Here is an 18,850-nt window from a genome sequence, read left to right as displayed (position 1 = left end):
ATAAATTAATTATCTAACATAATTGCTGTGACAGAAGGAAGTCGGTGTCTTCCTGTCCTTTGCTTTTCACTGTGAGAGTAGTCTCTTTTTTTTTTTTTTTTTTTTTTTGCGGTACACAGGCCTCTCTCTGTTGTGGCCTCTCCCGTTGTGGAGCACAGGCTCCGGACACGCAGGCTCAGCGGCCATGGCTCACGGGCCCAGCCGCTCCGCAGCATGTGGGATCTTCCCGGACCGGGGCACGAACCCATGTCCCCTGCATCGGCAGGTGGACTCTCAACCACTGCGCCACCAGGGAAGCCCCAAGAGTAGTCTCTTTTGAACCAGTTTAGTTGTCTCCTTTTGAACATCCTCCCTCATTATTCAGAGTGTCATATTATGCTTATAAGTGTATATTAATATGCCTCTTTCAGAAGCATATCGACCTAGAAGCACATCCATTCATTAATCTTTCAAGAAACATTTCTGGGTGAGATGGCTGGTGGCCTGAGTGCTCCATGGTGACTCCTCTCTCCCAGCATCTTCTTGCAATAATTCGACTGTTAGAATAAATCCCTTATTGTGGATTCGTGGGCCAGGTGTAGCCATCTGCTCAGGCCCAGACACACCCTTCCAGAGGAAATGATGTGGATTCAGAACTGTTAGAAGTCCTATGTGTTCACAGGGCAAGGGACGATCTGGAAGAGATCTTATTCTCTGAAATAGGCCAGCCCATCACCTGCTTCAGCAGACCCTCTGGCTGAGCCAGGTGGCACCATCTGTACCTCGGGAGCTGTTGCCCCTGCAGGCTAGCCTCACAAGGCCTTCGGGGAAGTCTTCAGTCTGGCAGACGCCATGAGCCCATGGAACATAACCGCCATCCTTTGTCTTCATCTGTAGACGTCTAGCCTTTTCTGCTCAGTCTGGGGTGTGCCGAGACCCTGGAAGCCTCCTTCTCCTTCAGTACGTCAGGGGGCGTACTGTGGAAGAAACCCCAAGAATTTGTCTTACTCAGGTATCAAGAAAACTCATGTCCTCTGCTGGTGAAGATGCACTTGGATGTGCTTTGAGAAACATAGTTTTCTAACAAGACAAATTTAATGGTAATGTAACAGTATGTTACCAAGAAGAAAACAGACACAAAACTACTGTTAACATCGTCTTTTCCCTACCTCAATCCTAGAAAAGAGAAGGTAGCATTGCTTCTCAAGGCTCATTTAGGGATTTGTGCTGTATCATCTCAGAAGAGAATAGTATGAAGGGGAAGTATGTTGAATGGGGTGGGTAAAAATAGACAAACTTAAGAGTTTGTAGAAAAAAATGGGAAACAGGGTGGAAGAGACTATCCTGCATTGGTGGCACTTGGCCTCCCACATCAAAGGATGGCTGCGGGTGACAAGTCTGTGGTTAGGGGCAGGGAATCTGTGTGAGCCTCCTTAAGTAGCACCATGTAAGGAAAAGAGAGCAGGAAATTGGTGTGTTGTGCTAAGAAACAGAAAATTGAAGAGCATAGACAAGGGATCTAGACCCTTCCTTGGCTTACTGACACCATTTTAACCTGAAATTTTTATACAACCCTATGGGACACTGCCCCAAAGGACCGATTGAATTTCTTAACCCTTCAAAAAGGGGCTTGAAGTAACTAAATTTGGAGAAGTACAGGAATGAATATTTTACTCCCGGGTGTTATAGACTATAATTCATTCAGTCAGGCGTCTTTGATAGGAAAAAAGGAAAACATGTAATACAAATTCTCAAAGAGATTAAAAATATTGCATAGCAAAGAGCTTCCAAAACATAATCATAATTGGAGAAAAATAATAATGTATTTACCACTGAAAAAAAATTACTGATCTAGAGCTGGGGTTAGCAGGCCAGAACTTATGGGCCATTATGTCACCTGCCACCCTTTTTTGTGCATAAATGTTTACTGGAACACAGCTATACTCATTTGTTCTCACATTGTCTGTGGCTGCTTACACACTGTGATGATAGAGTAGAGCCAGAGCTTTGACAGAGACTGTATGGCCTGCAGGCTTAAAATATTTCCTCTCTGGGGCTTCCCTGGTGGCGCAGTGGTTGAGAATCTGCCTGCCAATTCAGGGGACACGGGTTCGAGCCCTGGTCTGGGAAGATCCCACATGCCGCGGAGCAACTGGGCCCGTGAGCCACAATTGCTGAGCCTGCGCGTCTGGAGCCTGTGCTCCACAACGAGAGAGGCCGCGATAGTGAGAGGACTGTGCACTGCGATGAAGAGTGGACCCCACTTGCCACAACTGGTGAAGGCCCTCGCACAGAAACGAAGACCCAACACAGCCATAAATAAATAAATAAATACATTTAAATCATTAAATTTTTTTTTCTCTCTGGACTGTACGAAAACAGTTGTGGATTCCTAAAGAGGATCAAGTGGCATTATTTTCTAATGCAGTGAAACTATAAAGAGGAAACAAATAATGGAAGAAACCAGGAAGATTATACACACACACATGCATACACACAGACACACACACGCTCTCCCTCCCTCCGTCCCTCCTCCCCCCGACCCCCCTTAGACACACAAACACACATTCAGATGTCCACATAACAGAAGCTCTGGAAATAGCAAAAAAGAACACAAGGAGCAATATCAAAGAAATAATACAAGAAAACTTCAGTAAGCTATAGGAAAACCCATGTTCAGATAGAGAGGGACTTCCATATGCCATACAGAACACTGGAAGGGAAAACCAGCAAACCTGGAGATAGTCCAGAGTCACTGTTCAACTCTGAGGATGAACATAACTTCAAGGGAAAACAACAGGCTTTTGGGATTCTAATCTGTGGCAATAAAAGCTAGAGGGCAGTAAAACAATATATACTAGCTTCTAAAATTAATGTATGAACTCTCCACTTCTGTGGCTTTGTAGAAAATCATGTTCTAATCCTGAGGAACTGTCACCTGTGTCTATCTGGATAAGTTTTTAGGATTTATCAAGAGCATAGCAACATTTCAGTAGATGGAGACTTAAAATACTATGTTCAGAGGCAACCTAACCTAATCCAACAACTTTGTAACTTGCCTTAGTTTTGATGCAGATGGCATTTTCAGGAGATGTATTCTGTTGAAAGGGAAGAAAATGGGGATACGCAGAGATGGTATTAGGACAGTAAGCCAGCTGTGCCCGTGGCCCCTCTCAGTTTATCACAGTATCTAAGGAGCCACGGAACACTCGGGTCTGATGATAACCTTCTTCTGTGGAAAAATCTCGGATGGTCAGTTTAACACAGCAGCAGGGTGGGGAAGTGTCTTGTGAGGCGGAGGGCACATTGGTAGAACAAGGATTGCAGCCTGTGGCTGAAGTTCCTGGGAAGCTGCTGGGAAGTGGGGTCAGAAATGAGGAAGAGGCAGTAAGCTGCAGCCTGGGTGGCTGCTTGGACAGGGTTTCGTTTGCAGCCAGAATAGGCCAGAAATCAGTGAATGGGCTAGAGCCAAACCTCCCCTGCACAGATAGCTGACAGATTCCTTCCGGGTGAAGGGTAGTTGGGTATAATCTCAGTAACAACCATCAAAATAGCATCAGTCTGTTAATGATGCAAGCTAGAATGTTTTGTTTAAAATCGGAATGCTGCACTTAAGTCACACTGTCTTCTTTGCTAAGAATGATGGTTACAGATGATAATTTTACATTTGTCTCATTTTTTAAAAGAATAAAACTTAAATGGTTGCTATACAAATATGTGGATGGCCAAAGTCAGACCAAATAATCTATTTTAAGTTCTAAATAATAACCTATTATTTTACTTTACTAATCATTTTTTTGTGCATATAATTCTCTGGGGGATCTCATCATAAGAGGTGATTGTGGTGATACCAAGATTTAGGTATTTTTGTGTCCTGGGTAAAAATATTATTATATGAAGTCATTTGTGCATAGTATATAAATCTATCAGAATAAGTTTTTGTTAACAAGATCATTTTCTCAACACGTTATTCCTTATATTATAGAAAAGGCGCCGGCGGATTGACCGAAGTATGATTGGAGAGCCCACAAACTTTGTGCACACGGCTCACGTGGGGTCAGGAGACCTGTTCAGTGGGATGAATTCCGTAAGTATGTGGGTGGAACATACAGGTGGGGCCTCCAGGCATAGTCATGTGTACCTGTGTAACAGGTACATACATTCTTAATGATGGCACTGTGCCCAGTGTATTATAGACATTGAGCATACATACTTAATGTGAGCATCAAAGAGAAGAAAATGAACGATGAAAAATTAATCTCTTACGTAGTTTGCCAAGTCATCTGTTTTTCTAAACTCTTTGTAGCTACCTTTCTTCCGAATAAATACTTTAAAACTTTTAAAGGATTTGAATTCAGAAAGGAAGGTACTCTCCCATGGATTCTCATGCCCCCTGCCGCCAAAGCAACTTGGAGGTCAGCTTTTTAGTAATATTTAATCTCTTAAGTTCAGTTAGTTGCCTTTTGCAGACGTATTTATTGCATTTCCCTTATAAAATATTAGGCTTTACCTGATATTAGAATGCTTGTTATTTAATTATTACTGTAACATAAGTTCTCACGCACTTAGCAGAGGATTAGAATTTGTATGTATTTGCTGTCTTTTATAGAGGTTTCGGTGAATTTCAGAAGACGCTTTAAATTTACTCAGCTGAACTCTTACTCCTTAATTTTTCATCTAAGGGAAAATAGAGGGCAGTATAATAGAAACCAATAGAGGGTTTTTATCAGGGCTCTGCCACTATTGCTATCCCCCATATCTAAAGTACACTGAGTTGTCTAAATAATCCCTCAAGTGTTTAGAACCAGAAAGTCAATAAGGCTTTTATAAACACAAAATTATGCTGCATTGTATGCTCACTTACTGGATAGCGTTAACAAAAGACTTAACAAAAGAACAGAGACTTATAAGGTAGGTAGGTGAGTATCCTGGATACAGCAAACAAGTTTGTCCCTACAGTTACTAGGTAAGCAAAGGGATGACATTTGTAGCTTCCTGGAAAGGAAACAGCTTGTTTGTTTTAAATCTGTAGGAAAAGTACACTGAACTGCTTTTGTGGAAATGTAAGAGGTGTCAGATTGCTGTTAAAATACAACTCAGTAGCTTCGTTTCCTGGATTAATGTGGAGTGAAGAGACCAAATGGGACCCTATGACTTCTGTTAATATTAAGGTCATTGTGGCATATATAAATAAAATGAACGGTTTCAAATTTATTATATCTGATTAATTTCTTTCTCATCGACATGTCTTCTTCCCCACTTCTGTTCTTAAAAATTTAACTGTATAGGACAAATTAAGTTCTTAGTTCATAGTACTTAGTTAACTTTTAAAATCTTGTTTATGCACACTTCAGAATTTCCTTCAAGATTCCTATCTGGTAATTTGTCTCTATGAAAAGCCTGTCATTGATGTACATGATTCTTGCTTGCCATCAAGTTAGGTAAAGTTTGAGGACTGTCCCCTGCAGGGCTGACTGAGCTGCAGCATCAAGACGGGCCCTCAGCTGTTGTAGAGGTTCTGCCCTGCAGTCTCCAGACAGCCTCCTCTGGTTACTGAAGTATATTTCTTATGAGGTGTTCTAGCTCTTCAGAACCAAACCTGTCTTCCGAAGGCTGTTTGTACTCATTGCCTGTGTTTACGTATTAGTTTGTTGTCTCTACAAAGAAATAGTTTCTTTTAATCTATTCTGAGAATTGAGCAACAGTAATAGGAACATGGCTCGATGCATATGAAAGAGGCAGGCCATGCTGGATTATTGAATGGTCAGATGACTGGTTTTTTTCCCCTAAATACACTGTTCTTCCCAAGACTACTTTTCATACTAACTTATTGCTAGAAAAGGTTTCTATGACTCTTTTAATAATATAACTTTATTGTGTTAAAATAATGCATATCCACAGTCACAATAATACATATCATCTCAATACTGAGGGTCACTTACTAGAAAATCCAAGTCCTTTTGTTTGAAATTGAAGAATTGACTTTTGGAAGAAAAACAGATTTTTTTTTTTCTTAGAATTTGCATGGTGTTATGAAAGTACCGTGTAAAAATATAAAGATGTTGTAAATAGGCCTAAGATACCTATAAAACCTAACTTGTCATGTTAGGTGGGAAATTATTTGGTACTAGGGTAGAATCAAGTTTGTGCCACAAAACAGTGTTACCACAGAGGAGCAGAAAATTAACCGATAGCCTGTGGCCATAAGCTTCGCAGGCTGAGCAAGTTTACTTAAATAGACCTATAGATTTTAATTTTATTTATTAAAATTTAAAAAATTTATTTATTTATTTTTGGCTGCATTGGGTGTTTGTTGCTGCGTGAGGGCTTTCTCTAGTTGTGGCGAGCAGGGGCTACTCTTCCTTGCGGTGCGCAGGCTTCTCATTGCGGTGGCTTCTCGTTGCGGAGCACACCTGCATTGGCAGGCGGATTCTTAACCACTGCGCCACCAGGGAAGTCCCTTTTTTTTTTTTTTAATATATTCTTACCTAAAGTAGTCATTTGAGTAATGTGAATATAGATGTTACAGTACATCACTATGTGATATCATTGGAGTTAGTTCCACATATGTGAATTTTTCAGTAAATGAGTAAAAATTTACCCATTTAAGAGCCAATCACATGTTCTCATTTTAACCATATTGGACCTAATAGCCATGCATTTTATATTTTGCTATTCTCTTCAGTTAGAATATATTTAAACCTGTCTTACTCCAAAAATAACTTAGAACAGTCTTATTACTTTCTTTAAACAAACTGAGGATCATCAATGAAAAGACACCTTGTATCGATACATCATGTTTTCTGTGATTAAGTATTTGATAAGTAGATTAACGAGTGGATGGTGCTCCCACCCCCTTCTCACCTCCCTGGGTCCTAGAAATGTGAAGGGCCCTTTGAGCTGTTTCTGTGCATTAGACCAGACTGCCAGTGCTCTCACCGTTGACCGTTAGGCCGTCATATCCCAAACCTTCCTGTTGCCCCTTTTTCTAGAAGTCTAGCTTGATTCGCTCGTTCTCTGCTTCCAAAATGCTTCTAATTGCTATGAACTAAGATAGGATACACTAAGAACTCTTTGCAGTTCGCACGTAACTTTGTGACTTTGTTTTGGCAAAGTAAGAAAACATCCCAGCGGGACTTCCCTGGCGGTCCAGTGGTTAACACTCCGCGCTTCCACCACAGGGGTCACAGGTTCGATCCCTGATCCGGGAACTAAGATTCCACATGCCGTGCATCATGGCCAGGAAAAAAGAGAAAATACCCGAGCATTTATATATCTCACAGTCTACTAGAAAGTAGCCCTGTAATGTGGTGAGGAAAGGTTATCATCTTTAATCATTTTACAGATAAGAAGCCTGATATGCACAGAGGATAGATGGTTCACCCAGAGTTAAAATATTAATAAAGAAGTTTGGATTACAGTCCAAGTCTTTGGATTCTTTTGTTGTTGTTGGAACATAGTTGATTTACAATGTGGTGTTAGTTTCAGGTGTACAGCAAAATGAATCAGTTATATATATACATATATCCACTCTTTTAGCTTCTGTTCCCGTATTGGCCATTACAGAGTATTGAGTAGAGTTCTCTGTGCTATGCAGTGGGTCCTTATTAGTTATCTATTTTATATATACTAGTGTATATGTCGAGCCCAGTCTCCCAATTTATCCCTCCCAAGATCCCATCCTCCCTGGTAATCATAAGATTGTTTTTTACATCTGTGACTCTTTCTGTTTTGTAAATAATTTGGGATGACATTTAGGTTGCTTCCATGTCTTGGCTATTGTAAATAGTGCTACTATGAACATAGGGATGCATGTATCCTTTTGTAAATATTATAGTTTTCTTCAGATGTATGCCCAGGAGTGGGATTGCTAGATATGGTAGTTCTGTTTTTAGTTTTTTAAGGAACCTCATACTGTTCTCCATAGTGGTTTACCATTTACATTCGACCAACAGTGCAGGAGGGTATCTTTTTCCCACACCCTGTCCAGCATTTACTGTTTGTAGAATGTTTGCTGATGGCCATTCTGACCAGTGTGAGGTGATACCTCATTGTAATTTTGATTTGCTTTTCTCTGATAATTAGTGATGTTGAGCATCTTTCTTTTGCTTTTTGGCCATCTGTATGTCTTCTTTGGAGAAATGTCTATTTAGATCTTTTGCCCATTTTTTTTTTTAATTCAAACAAAGTCACAAAAATTATAATCATTCTCATCAGTTCACTCAGTCCCATGTAATTAATTTTTTTTGTCATCTTGATCTTTTGTTAGCACTTCGACGAATTCATCAGTTTTCCATTAGAGTTCTGAAAATGCTTATTCAGATCAGCAGTATAGTCAGTTACCAGAAACCTGTACTTGTCAGAGTCTTTTCCATGAATTCCTTGAAGATGAAACCCTTTTATCAGGAACACTTTTGCAAAAGCATCACAGTACACCCAGAACTGTCTGTAAATGACAAAAGACTTTAAAATGACCACGGACAAAGATTTGATGAAAGTTCATAATAATGCAATTGACAAGGAAATTTAGTTATTTCTGAGAAGATATACATTTTAAAGTAATAACTAGAATTATGACTTACAACATTAAACCAGAACGTATAAGATTTTTAGAAGTTTCCTGTAATGTCTGAAACATTTATATTAACATATTTCCATACAAATAACCCAAAGAAAGTTCAGTATTAGTTGTTTTTTTTTGTTTTTTTATACTGCAGGTTCTTATTAGTCATCAATTTTATACACATCAGTGTATACATGTCAATCCCAGTCGCCCAATTCAGCACACCACCATCCCCACCCCACCGCGGTTTTCCCCCTTGGTGTCTGTACCATTTTTCTAGGTTCCACATACATGCATTAATATACGATACTTGATTTTCTCTTTCTGACTTACTTCACTCTGTATGACAGTCTCTAGATCCATCCATGTCTCAACAAATTTCATTCCTTTTTATGGCTGAGTAATATTCCATTGTATATATGTACCACAACTTCGTTATCCATTCGTCTGTCAGTGAGCATTTAGGTTGCTTCCATGACCTGGCTATTGTAAATAGTGCTGCATTGAACACTGGGGTGCATGTGTCTTTTTGAATTATGGTTTTGTCTGGGTATATGCCCAGTAGTGGGATTGCTGGATCATATGGTAATTCTATTTGTAGTTTTTTAAGGAACCTCCATACTGTTCTCTATAGTGGCTGTATCAATTTACATTCCCACCAACAGTGCAAGACGGTTCCCTTTTCTCCACATCCTCTCCAGCATTTGTTCTTTGTAGATTTTCTGATGATGCCCATTCTAACTGGTGTGAGGTGATACCTCATTGTACTTTTGACTTGCATTTCTCTAATAATTAGGTTGAGCAGCTTTTCATGTGCTTCTTGGCCATCTGTATGTTTTCTTTGGAAAAATGTCTATTTAGGTCTTCTGCCCATTTTTGGATTGGGTTGTTAGTTTCTTTCATATTGACCTGGATGGGCTGCTTATATATGTTGGAGATTAATCCTTTGTCCGTTGATTCCTTTGCAAATATTTTCTCCCATTCTGAGGATTGTCTTTTCGTCTTGTTTATGGTTTCCTTTGCTGTACAAAAGCTTTGAAGTTTCATTAGTTCCCATTTGTTTATTTTTGTTTTTATTTCCATTACTCTAGGAGGTGGATCAAAAAAGATCTTGCTGTGATTTATGTCAAAGAGTGTTCTTCCTATGTTTTCCTCCAAGAGTTTTATAGTGTCCGGTCTTACATTTAGGTCCCTAATCCATTTTGAGTTTATTTTTCTGTATGGTGGTAGGGAGTGTTCTAATTTCATTCTTTTATATGTAGCTGTCCACTTTTCCCAGCACCACTTATTGAAGAGACTGTCTTTTCTCCGTTGTACATCCTTGCCTCCTTTGTCCTAGATTAGTTGACCATAGGTGCGTGGGTTTATCTCTGGGCTTTCTATCTTGTTCCATTGATCTATGTTTCTGTTTTTGTGCCAGTACCATATTTTCTTGATTACTGTAGCTCTGTGGTATAGTCTGAAGTCAGGGAGTCTGATTCCTCCAGCTCCATTTTTTTCCCTCAAGACTGCTTTGGCTATTCGGGGTCTTTTGTGTCTCCATACGGATTTTAAGATGATTGGTTCTAGTTCCATAAAAAATGCCATTGGTGGGCTTCCCTGGTGGCACAGTGGTTGAGAGTCTGCCTGCCGATGCAGGGGACACCGGTTCGTGCCCCAGTCTGGGAAGATCCCACATGCCGCGGAGCGGCTGGGCCCATGAGCCATGGCCGCTGAGCCTGCGCGTCCGGAGCCTGTGCTCCACAACGGGAGAGGCCCCAACAGTGAGAGGCCCGCATACCGCAAAACAAAAACAAAAACAAAAAATGCCTTTGGTAATTTGATAGGGATTTCATTGAATCTGTAGATTGCTTTGGGTAGTATAGTCATTTTCCCAGTATTGATTCTTCCAATCCAAGAGCATGGTATATCTTTCCATCTGTTGGTATCATCATTAATCTTTTTCATCAGTGTCTTATAGTTTTCTGCATACAGGTCTTTTGTTTCCCTAGGTAGGTTTATTCCTAGGTATTTTATTCTTTTTGTTGCAGTGGTAAATGGGAGTGTTTCCATAATTTGTCTTTCAGATTTTTCATCATTAGTGTATAGGAATGCAAGAGATTTCTATGCATTAATTTTGTATCCTGTAACTTTACCAAATTCATAAATTAGCTCTAGTAGTTTTCTGGTGGCATTTTTAGGATTCTCTATGTATAGTATCGTGTCATGTGCAAACATTGACAGTTTTACTTCTTCTTTTCCAATTTGTATTCCTTTTATTTCTTTTTCTTCTCTGATTGCCGTGGCTAGGACTTCCAAAACTATGTTGAATAATAGTGGTGAGAGTGGACATCCTTGTCTCATTCCTGATCTTAGAGGAAATTCTTTCAGTTTTTTACCATTGAGAATGATGTTTGCTGTGGGTTTGTCATATATGGCCTTTATTATGTTGAGGTAGCTTCCCTCTATGCCCACTTTCTGGAGAGTTTTTGTCATAAATGGGTGTTGAATTTTGTCAAAAGCTTTTTTCTGCATCTATTGAGATGATCATATGGTTTTTACTCTTCAATTTGTTCATATGGTGTATGACATTGATTGATTTGTGTATATTGAAGAATCCTTGCATCTCTGGAATAAATCCCACTTGATCATGGTGTATGATCCTTTTAATGTGTTGTTGGATTCTGTTTGCTAATATTTTGTTGAGGATTTTTGCATCTATTTTCATCGGTGATATTGGTCTGTCATTTCCTTTTTTGTAGTGTCTTTGTCTGGTTTTGGTATCAGGGTGATGGTGGCCTCATAGAATGAGTTTGAGAGTGTTCCTTCCTCTGCAATTTTTTGGAAGAGTTTGAGAAGGATAGGTGTTAGCTCTTCTCTACATGTTTGATAGAATTCACCTGTGAAGCCATCTGGTCCTGGACTTTTGTTTGCTGGAAGATTTTTAATCACAGTTTCAATTTCATTACTTGTGATTGGTCTGTTCATATTTTCTGTTTCTTCCTGGTTCAGTCTTGGAAGGTTATACCTTTCTAAGAATTGTCCATTTCTTCCAGGTTGTCCATTTTATTGGCATAGAGTTGCTTGTAGTAGTCTCTTAGGATGCTTTGTATTTCTGTGGTGTCTTTTGTAACTTCTGTTGATTTGAGTCCTCTCCCTTTTTCTTGATGAGTCTGGCTAATGGTTTATCAATTTTGTTGATCTTCTCAAAGAATCAGCTTTTAGTTTTATTGATCTTTGCTGTTGTTTTCTTTGTTTCTGTTTCATTTATTTCTGCTCGTATCTCTATGATTTCTTTCCTTCTGCTAACTTTGGGTTTTGTTTGTTGTTCTTTCTCTAGTTCCTTTAGGTGTAAGGTTAGATTGTTTACTTGAGATTTTTCTTGTTTCTTGAGGTAGGCTTGTATAGCTGTAAACTTCCCTCTTAGAATTCCTTTTGCTGCATCCCATATGTTTTGGATCATCGTGTTTTCATTGTCATTTGTCTCTAGGTATTTTTTGATTTCCTCTTTGATTTCTTCAGTGATCTCTTGGTTATTTAGTAACGTATTGTTTAGCCTCCATGTGTTTGTGTTTTTTACGGTTTTTTCCCTGTAATTCATTTCTTATCTCATAGCACTGTTGTCAGAAAAGGTGCTTGATATGATTTCAGTTTTCTTAAATTTACTGAGGCTTGATTTGTGATCCAATATGTGATCTATCCTGGAGAATGTTCCATGTGCTCTTGAGAAGAAAGTGTAAACTGCTGTTTTTGGACGGAATGTCCTATAGATATCAATGAAATCTATCTGGTCTATTGTGTCATTTAAAGCTTCTGTTTCCTTATTTATTTTCATTTTGGATGATCTGTCCATTGGTGTAAGTGAGGTGTTAAAATCCCCTACTATTATTGTGTTACTGTCGATTTTTTTTTTTTTAATAGCTCTTAGCAGTTGCCTTATGTATTGAGGTGCTCCTGTGTCGGATGTGTATATATTTATAACTGTTATATCTTCTTCTTGGATTGATCCCTTGATCATTTTGTAGTGTCCTTCCTTGTCTCTTGTAACATTCTTTATTTTAAAGTCTATTTTATCTGATATGAATCTAGCTACTCCAGCTTTCTTTTGATTTCCATTTGCATGGAATATCTTTTTCCATCCCCTCACTTTCAGTCTGTATGTGTCCCTAGGTCTGAAGTGGGTCTCTTGTAGATATCATATACATGGGTCTTGTTTTTGTATCCATTCAGGAAGCCTGTGTCTTTTGGTTGGAGCATTTAATCCGTTCACGTTTAAGGTAATTATTGATATGTATGTTCCTATGACCATTTTCTTAATTGTTACGGGTTTGTTTTTGTAGATCCTTTTCTTCTCTTGTGTTTCCCACTTAGAGAAGTTCCTTTAGCATTTGTTGTAGAGCTGGTTTGGTGGTGCTGAATTCTCTTAGCTTTTGCTTGTCTGTAGAGCTTTTGATTTTTGCATCGAATCTGATTGAGATCCTTGCAGGGTAGAGTAATTTTGGTTGTAGCTTCTTCCCTTTCATCACTTTAATTATATCATGCCACTCCCTTCTGGCTTGTAGAGTTTCTGCTGAGAAATCACCGGTTAACCTTATGGGAGTTCCCTTGTATGTTATTTGTCGTCTTTCCCTTGCTGCTTTCAATAATTTTTCTTTGTGTTTAATTTTTGCCAATTTGATTACTGTGTGTCTTGGCATGTTTCTCCTTGGCTTTATCCTGTATGGGACTCGCTGCACTTCCTGGACTTGGGTGGCTGTTTCCTTTCCCATGTTAGGGAAGTTTTCGACTGTAATCTCTTCAGATATTTTCTCTGGTCCTTTCTCTGTCTCTTCTCCTTCCAGGACTCCTATAATGCGAATGTTGTTGCATTTAATATTATCCCCGAGATCTCTTAGGCCGTCTTCATTTCTTTTCATTCTTTTTTCTTTATTCTGTTCCGCAGCAATGAATTCCACCATTCTGTCTTCCAGGTCACTTATCCATTCTTCTGCCTCAGTTATTCTGCTATTGATTTCTTCTAGTGTAGTTTTCATTTCAGTTATTGTATTGTTCATCTCTGTTTGTTTCTTCTTTAATTCTTCTAGGTCTTTGTTAAACATTTCTTGCATCTTCTCCATCTTTGCCTCCATCGTTTTCCCAAGGTCCTGGATCATCTTTACTATCATTCTGAAATCTTTTTCTAGAAGGTTGCCTATCTCCACTTCATTTAGTTGTTTTTCTGGGGTTGTATCTTGTTCCTTCATCTGGTACATAGCCCTCTGCCTTTTTATCTTGTCTTTCTGTGCATGTGGTTTTTTGTTCCACAGGCTGCAGGATTGTAGTTCTTCTTCCTTGCCCATTTTTGGAATTGGTTTTTTGGTTTTTTGATATTCAGCTGTATGAGCCATTTGTATATTTTGTACATTAATCCCTTGTCGGTTGCTTCATTTGCAAATATTTTCTCTCATTGTGTGCGTTGTCTTTTTGTATTGCTTATGGTTTCTTTTGCTGTGCAGAAGCTTTTAAATTTCATTAGGTCCCATTTGTTTATTTTTGTTTTAATTATCATTACTCTAGGAGGTAGATCCCAAAAGATATTGTTGCAATTTATGTCAGAGCGTGTTCTGCCTATGTTTTCTTCTAAGAGTTTTATAGTGTCTGGCCTTTCATTTAGGTCTTTGATCCATTTTGAGTTGAATTTCGTGTATGGTGTTAGAGAGTGTTCTAATTTATTTCTTTTACATGTAGCTCTCTGTTTTTCCCAGCACCGCTTATTGAAGAGACTGTCTTTTCTCCACTGTGTATTTTTTTTATTATTTTTTTCTCCAAAATTCCAGTTTTTTTAATATCTTTATTGGGATATAATTGCTTTAGAATGGTGTGTTAGTTTCTGCTTTATAACAAAGTGAATCAGTTATACATATACATATGTTCCCGTATCTTTTCCCTCTTGCATCTCCCTCTCTCCCACCCTCCCTATCCCACCCCTCCAGGCGGTTACAAAGCACCGAGCTGATCTCCCTGTGCTATGCGGCTGCTTCCCAGTAGCTATCTACCTTACGTTTGGTAGTGTATATATGTCCATGCCTCTCTCTCGCTTTTTCACAGCTCACCCTTCCCCCTCCCCATATCCTCAAGTCCGTTCTCTAGTAGGTCTGTGTCTTTATTCCTGTCTTACCCCTAGGTTCTTCATGACATTTTTTTTTTCTTAAATTCCATATATATGTGTTAGCATACGGTATTTGTCTTTCTCTTTCTGACTTACTTCACTCTGTATGACAGACTCTAGGTCTATCCACCTCATTACAAATAGCTCAATTTTGTTTCTTTTTATGGCTGAGTAATATTCCATTGTATATATGTGCCACATCTTCTTTATGCATTCATCTGATGATGGACACTTAGGTTGTTTCCATATCCTGGCTATTGTAAATAGTGCTTCAGTGAACATTGTGGTACATGTCTCTTTTTGAATTATGGTTTTCTCAGGGTATATGCCCAGTAGTGGGATTCCTGGGTCATATGGTAGTTCTATTTTTAGTTTTTTAAGGAACCTCCGTACTGTTTTCCATAGTGGTTGTATCAATTTACATTCCCACCAACAGTGCAGGAGGGTTCCCTTTTCACCACCATTCCTTCTTACTTATTTCATAATTGCCATTCTGACTGGTGTGAGGTGATACCTCATTGTAGTTTTTATGTGCATTTCTCTAATAATTAGTGATGTTGAGCATCTTTTCATGCTCCTCTTTGGCCATCTGTATGTCTTCCTTGGTGAAATGTCTTTTTAGGTCTTCCATCAATTATTTAACTGGATTGTTTTTTTGATATTGAGCTCTATGAGCTGTTTGTATACTTTGGAAATTAATCCTTTGTTGTTTCATTTGCAAATATTTTCTCCCATTCTGAGGGTTGGCTTTTCATCTTGATTATCGTTTCCTTTGCTGTGCAAAAGCTTTTAAGTTTAATTAACTCCCATTTGTTTGTTTTGGTTTTTATTTCTGTTAATTCTAGGAGGTGGGTCAAAAAAGATCTTGCTGTGGTTTATATCAAAGAGTGTTTTTGCTAGTTTTCCTCTAAGAGTTTTATAGTGTCTGGTCTAACATTTAGGTCTTTAATTCATTTGGAGTTTATTTTTGTGTATGGTGTTAGGGAGTGTTCTAATTTCATTATTTCCATGTAGCTGTCCAGTTTTCGCAGCACCACTTATTGAAGAGGCTCTCCTTTCTCCATTGTATTTCTTGCCTCTGTTGTCGTAAATTAAGTGACCATATGTGCTTGGGTTTATTTCTGGGCATTCTATCCTGTATCATTGATCTGTACTGGCTTTTGTGCCTGTACCATACTGTCTTGATTACTGTAGCTTTCTTGCCTCCTTTGTTATAGATTAGGTGACCATAGATTTGTGAGTTTATTTCTGGGTTTCTATCCTGTTCCACTGATCTCTATTTCTGTTTCTGTGCCTTTACCATACTATTTTGATTACTGTTACTTTGTAGTTAGTCTCAAGTCAGGGAGCCTGATTTCTCCAGCTCCATTTTTCTTTCTCAGGATTGCTTTGATTACTTGGAGTCTTCTGTGTCTTTAATAATTTTTTGTTCTAGTTCTCTGGAAAACGTCATTGGTAATTTGATAGAGATTGCATAGAATCTCTAGATTGCCTTGGGTAGTATGGTCATTTTCACAATATTGATTCTTCCAATCCAGGCACATGGTATCTCTCCATCCGTTTGTATCATCTTTACTTTCTTTCATTAGTGTCTTATACTTTTCTGCATACAGGTCTTTTGTCTCCCTAGGTAGGTTTATTCCTAGGTATTTTATTCTTTTTGTTCCCATGGTAAATGGGAGTGTTTCCTTAATTTCTTTTCCAGATTTTTTATCATTAGTATATAGGAATCCAAGATATTTCTATGCATTAATTTGGTACCCTGCTACTTTACCAAATTCATTGATTATAGTTTTCTGGTGGCATCTTTAGGATTCTCTATGTATAGTATCATGTCATCTGTAAACAGTGACAGTTTTACTTCTTCTTTTCCAGTTTGTATTCCTTTTATTTCTTTTTCTTCTCTGATTGCTGGGTCTAGGACTTGCAAAAGTGTTTTGAATGAAAGTGGTGACAGTGGACATCCTTGTCTTGTTCCTGATCTTAGAGGGAACGCTTTCAGGTTTTCATCATTGAGAATGATGTTAGCTGTGGGTGTGTCATATATGGCCTCTATTATGTTGAGGTAGGTTCCCTCTATTCCCACTTGCTGAAGAGCTTTTATCATAAATCGGTGTTGAATTTTCTCAGAAGCTTTTTGTGTATCTATTGAGATGATCACATGGTTTTCATTCAGTTTATTACTGTGGTGTATGTAGCACACTGATTGATTTGAAGATATTGAAGAATTCTTGCATCCCTGGGATAAATCCCACTTGATCATAATGTACGATCCTTTTAATATATTGTTGGATTCAGTTTGCTAGTACTTTGAGTATTTTTGTGTCTCCGTTCATTGGTGATACTGGCCTGTAATTTTCTTTTTTGTGTGTGGTGTCTTTGTCTAGTTTCAGTATCAGGGTAGTGTTGGCCTCATAGAATGAGCTTGGGAGTGTCTTTTCTCCGTAGTCTTTTGGAAGGGTTTCAGGAGGGTAGGTGTTAACTCTTTTCTAAATGTTTGATAGCATTTGCCTGTGAAGCCATCTGGTCCTGGACTTTTGCTTGTTGGAATTTTTTTAATCACTGTTTCAATTTCAGTACTTGTTGTTCCACATTTTTTTTTTTTTTTTTTTTTTGCAGTATGCGGGCCTCTCACTGTTGTGGCCTCTCCCCTTGCGGAGCACAGGCTCTGGACGTGCAGGCTCAGTGGCCATGGTTCACGGGCCTAGCCGCTCTGTGGCATGTGGGATCTTCCCAGACTGGGGCACGAACCTGTGTCCCCTGCATCGGCAGGCGGATTCTCAACCCCTGTGCCACCAGGGAAGCCCTATAATTTCACTACTTGTGATTGGTCTGTTCATATTTTCTTTTTCTTCCTGGTTCAGTCTTGGAAGATTGTATCTTTGTAAGAGTTTGTCCATTTCTTCTAGCTTGTCCATTTTATTGGCATATAGTTGTTTGTAGTCAACTTATGGTCCTTTGTATTTCTGTGGTGTCTGTTGTAACTCTCCTTTTTCATTTCTAATTTTATTGATTTGAGTCCTCTCCCTTTTTTCTTGGTGGGTCTGGCTAAAGGTTTATTAATTTTGTTTATCTTTCCAAGAACCAGCTTTTAGTTTTATTGATCTTTGCTATTGTTTTGTCTGTCTGTTTCATTTATTTCTGCTCTGATCTTTATGATTTCTTTCCTTCTACTAACCTTGGGTTTTGTTTGTTGTTCTTTCTCTAGTTGTTTTAGGTGTAAGGTTAGGTTGTTTATTTGAGATTTTTCTTGCTTCCTGAGGTACGATTGTAGTTCTATAAACTTTCCTCTTGGAACTGCTTTTGCTGCACCCCCAAAACTTTGGACCATTGTGTTTTCATTGTCATTTGTCTCGAGGTATTTTCTCATTTCTTCTTTGAGTTTTTCAATGATCCATTGGTTGTTTAGTACTATTGTTTAGCCTCCATGTGTTTTTTTGTTTTTTTTTTTACATTTTTTTCCCTGTAGTTTCTAATCCCATAGCGCTGTGGTCAGAAATGTTGCTTGGTATGATTTCAGTTTTCTGAAATTTACCAAGGCTTGATTTGTGACTCAAGATGTGATCTATCCTGGAGAATGCTCTGTGTGCCTTTGAGAAGAAACTGTATCTGCTGTTTTTGGATGGAATATCCTGTAAATATCAATGAACTCTATCAGGCCTATTCTGTCATTTAAAGCTTTTGTTTCCTTATTAATTTTCTGTCTAGATGATCTGTCCATTGGCGTAAGTGAGGTGTTAAAGTTCCCCACTATTGTTGTGCTACTGTTGATTTCTTCTTTTATAGCTGTTAGCATTTTCCTTATGTATTGAGGTGCTCCTGTGTTGGGTGTATATATATTTGTAATCGTTATATCTTCTTGGATTGATCCCTTTACCATTATGTAATGTCCTTCTTTGTCTTGTACCAGTCTTTATTTTTATTTTAAAGTTTATTTTGTCTGATATGAGTATTGGTACTGCAGTTTTCTTTTGATTTCCATTTGTATGGAATACCTTTTTTCATCCTCTCACTTTTAGTCTGCATGTGTCCCTTGATCTGAAGTGTGTCTCTTGTAGACAGCATATATATAGGTCCTGTTTTTGTTTCAGCCAGTCTATGTCTTTTGGTTGGAGCATTTAATCCATTAACATTAAGGTAATTATTGATATGTACATACTTGCTATTTTTTTTAATTGTTT

General features: G+C 38.5%; 1 protein-coding gene across 5 annotated transcripts in view; it reads left to right on the top strand.

Moving 5' to 3' along the window:
* Positions 1-18,850, top strand: part of CDC42SE2 (CDC42 small effector 2) — a 112,533-nt gene that overhangs the window by 89,135 nt on the left and 4,548 nt on the right. For all 5 annotated transcript variants that reach the window (XM_027098446.1, XM_027098426.1, XM_027098462.1 and 2 more), the window contains one exon: positions 3,965-4,066. In XM_027098446.1, the coding sequence (XP_026954247.1) occupies positions 3,965-4,066 (102 nt within the window). The remainder of the gene's footprint in view (positions 1-3,964; positions 4,067-18,850) is intronic.

The sequence above is a fragment of the Aethalodelphis obliquidens genome, unplaced genomic scaffold (genome assembly GCF_003676395.1).
Source record: "Aethalodelphis obliquidens isolate GAN/ISIS:26980383/991018 unplaced genomic scaffold, ASM367639v1 scaffold4, whole genome shotgun sequence".
Taxonomy (NCBI): Eukaryota; Metazoa; Chordata; class Mammalia; order Artiodactyla; family Delphinidae; genus Aethalodelphis; species Aethalodelphis obliquidens.
The sequence above is the reverse complement of the archived record's forward strand: the minus strand, read 5'-3'. Positions and strand labels throughout refer to the sequence as shown.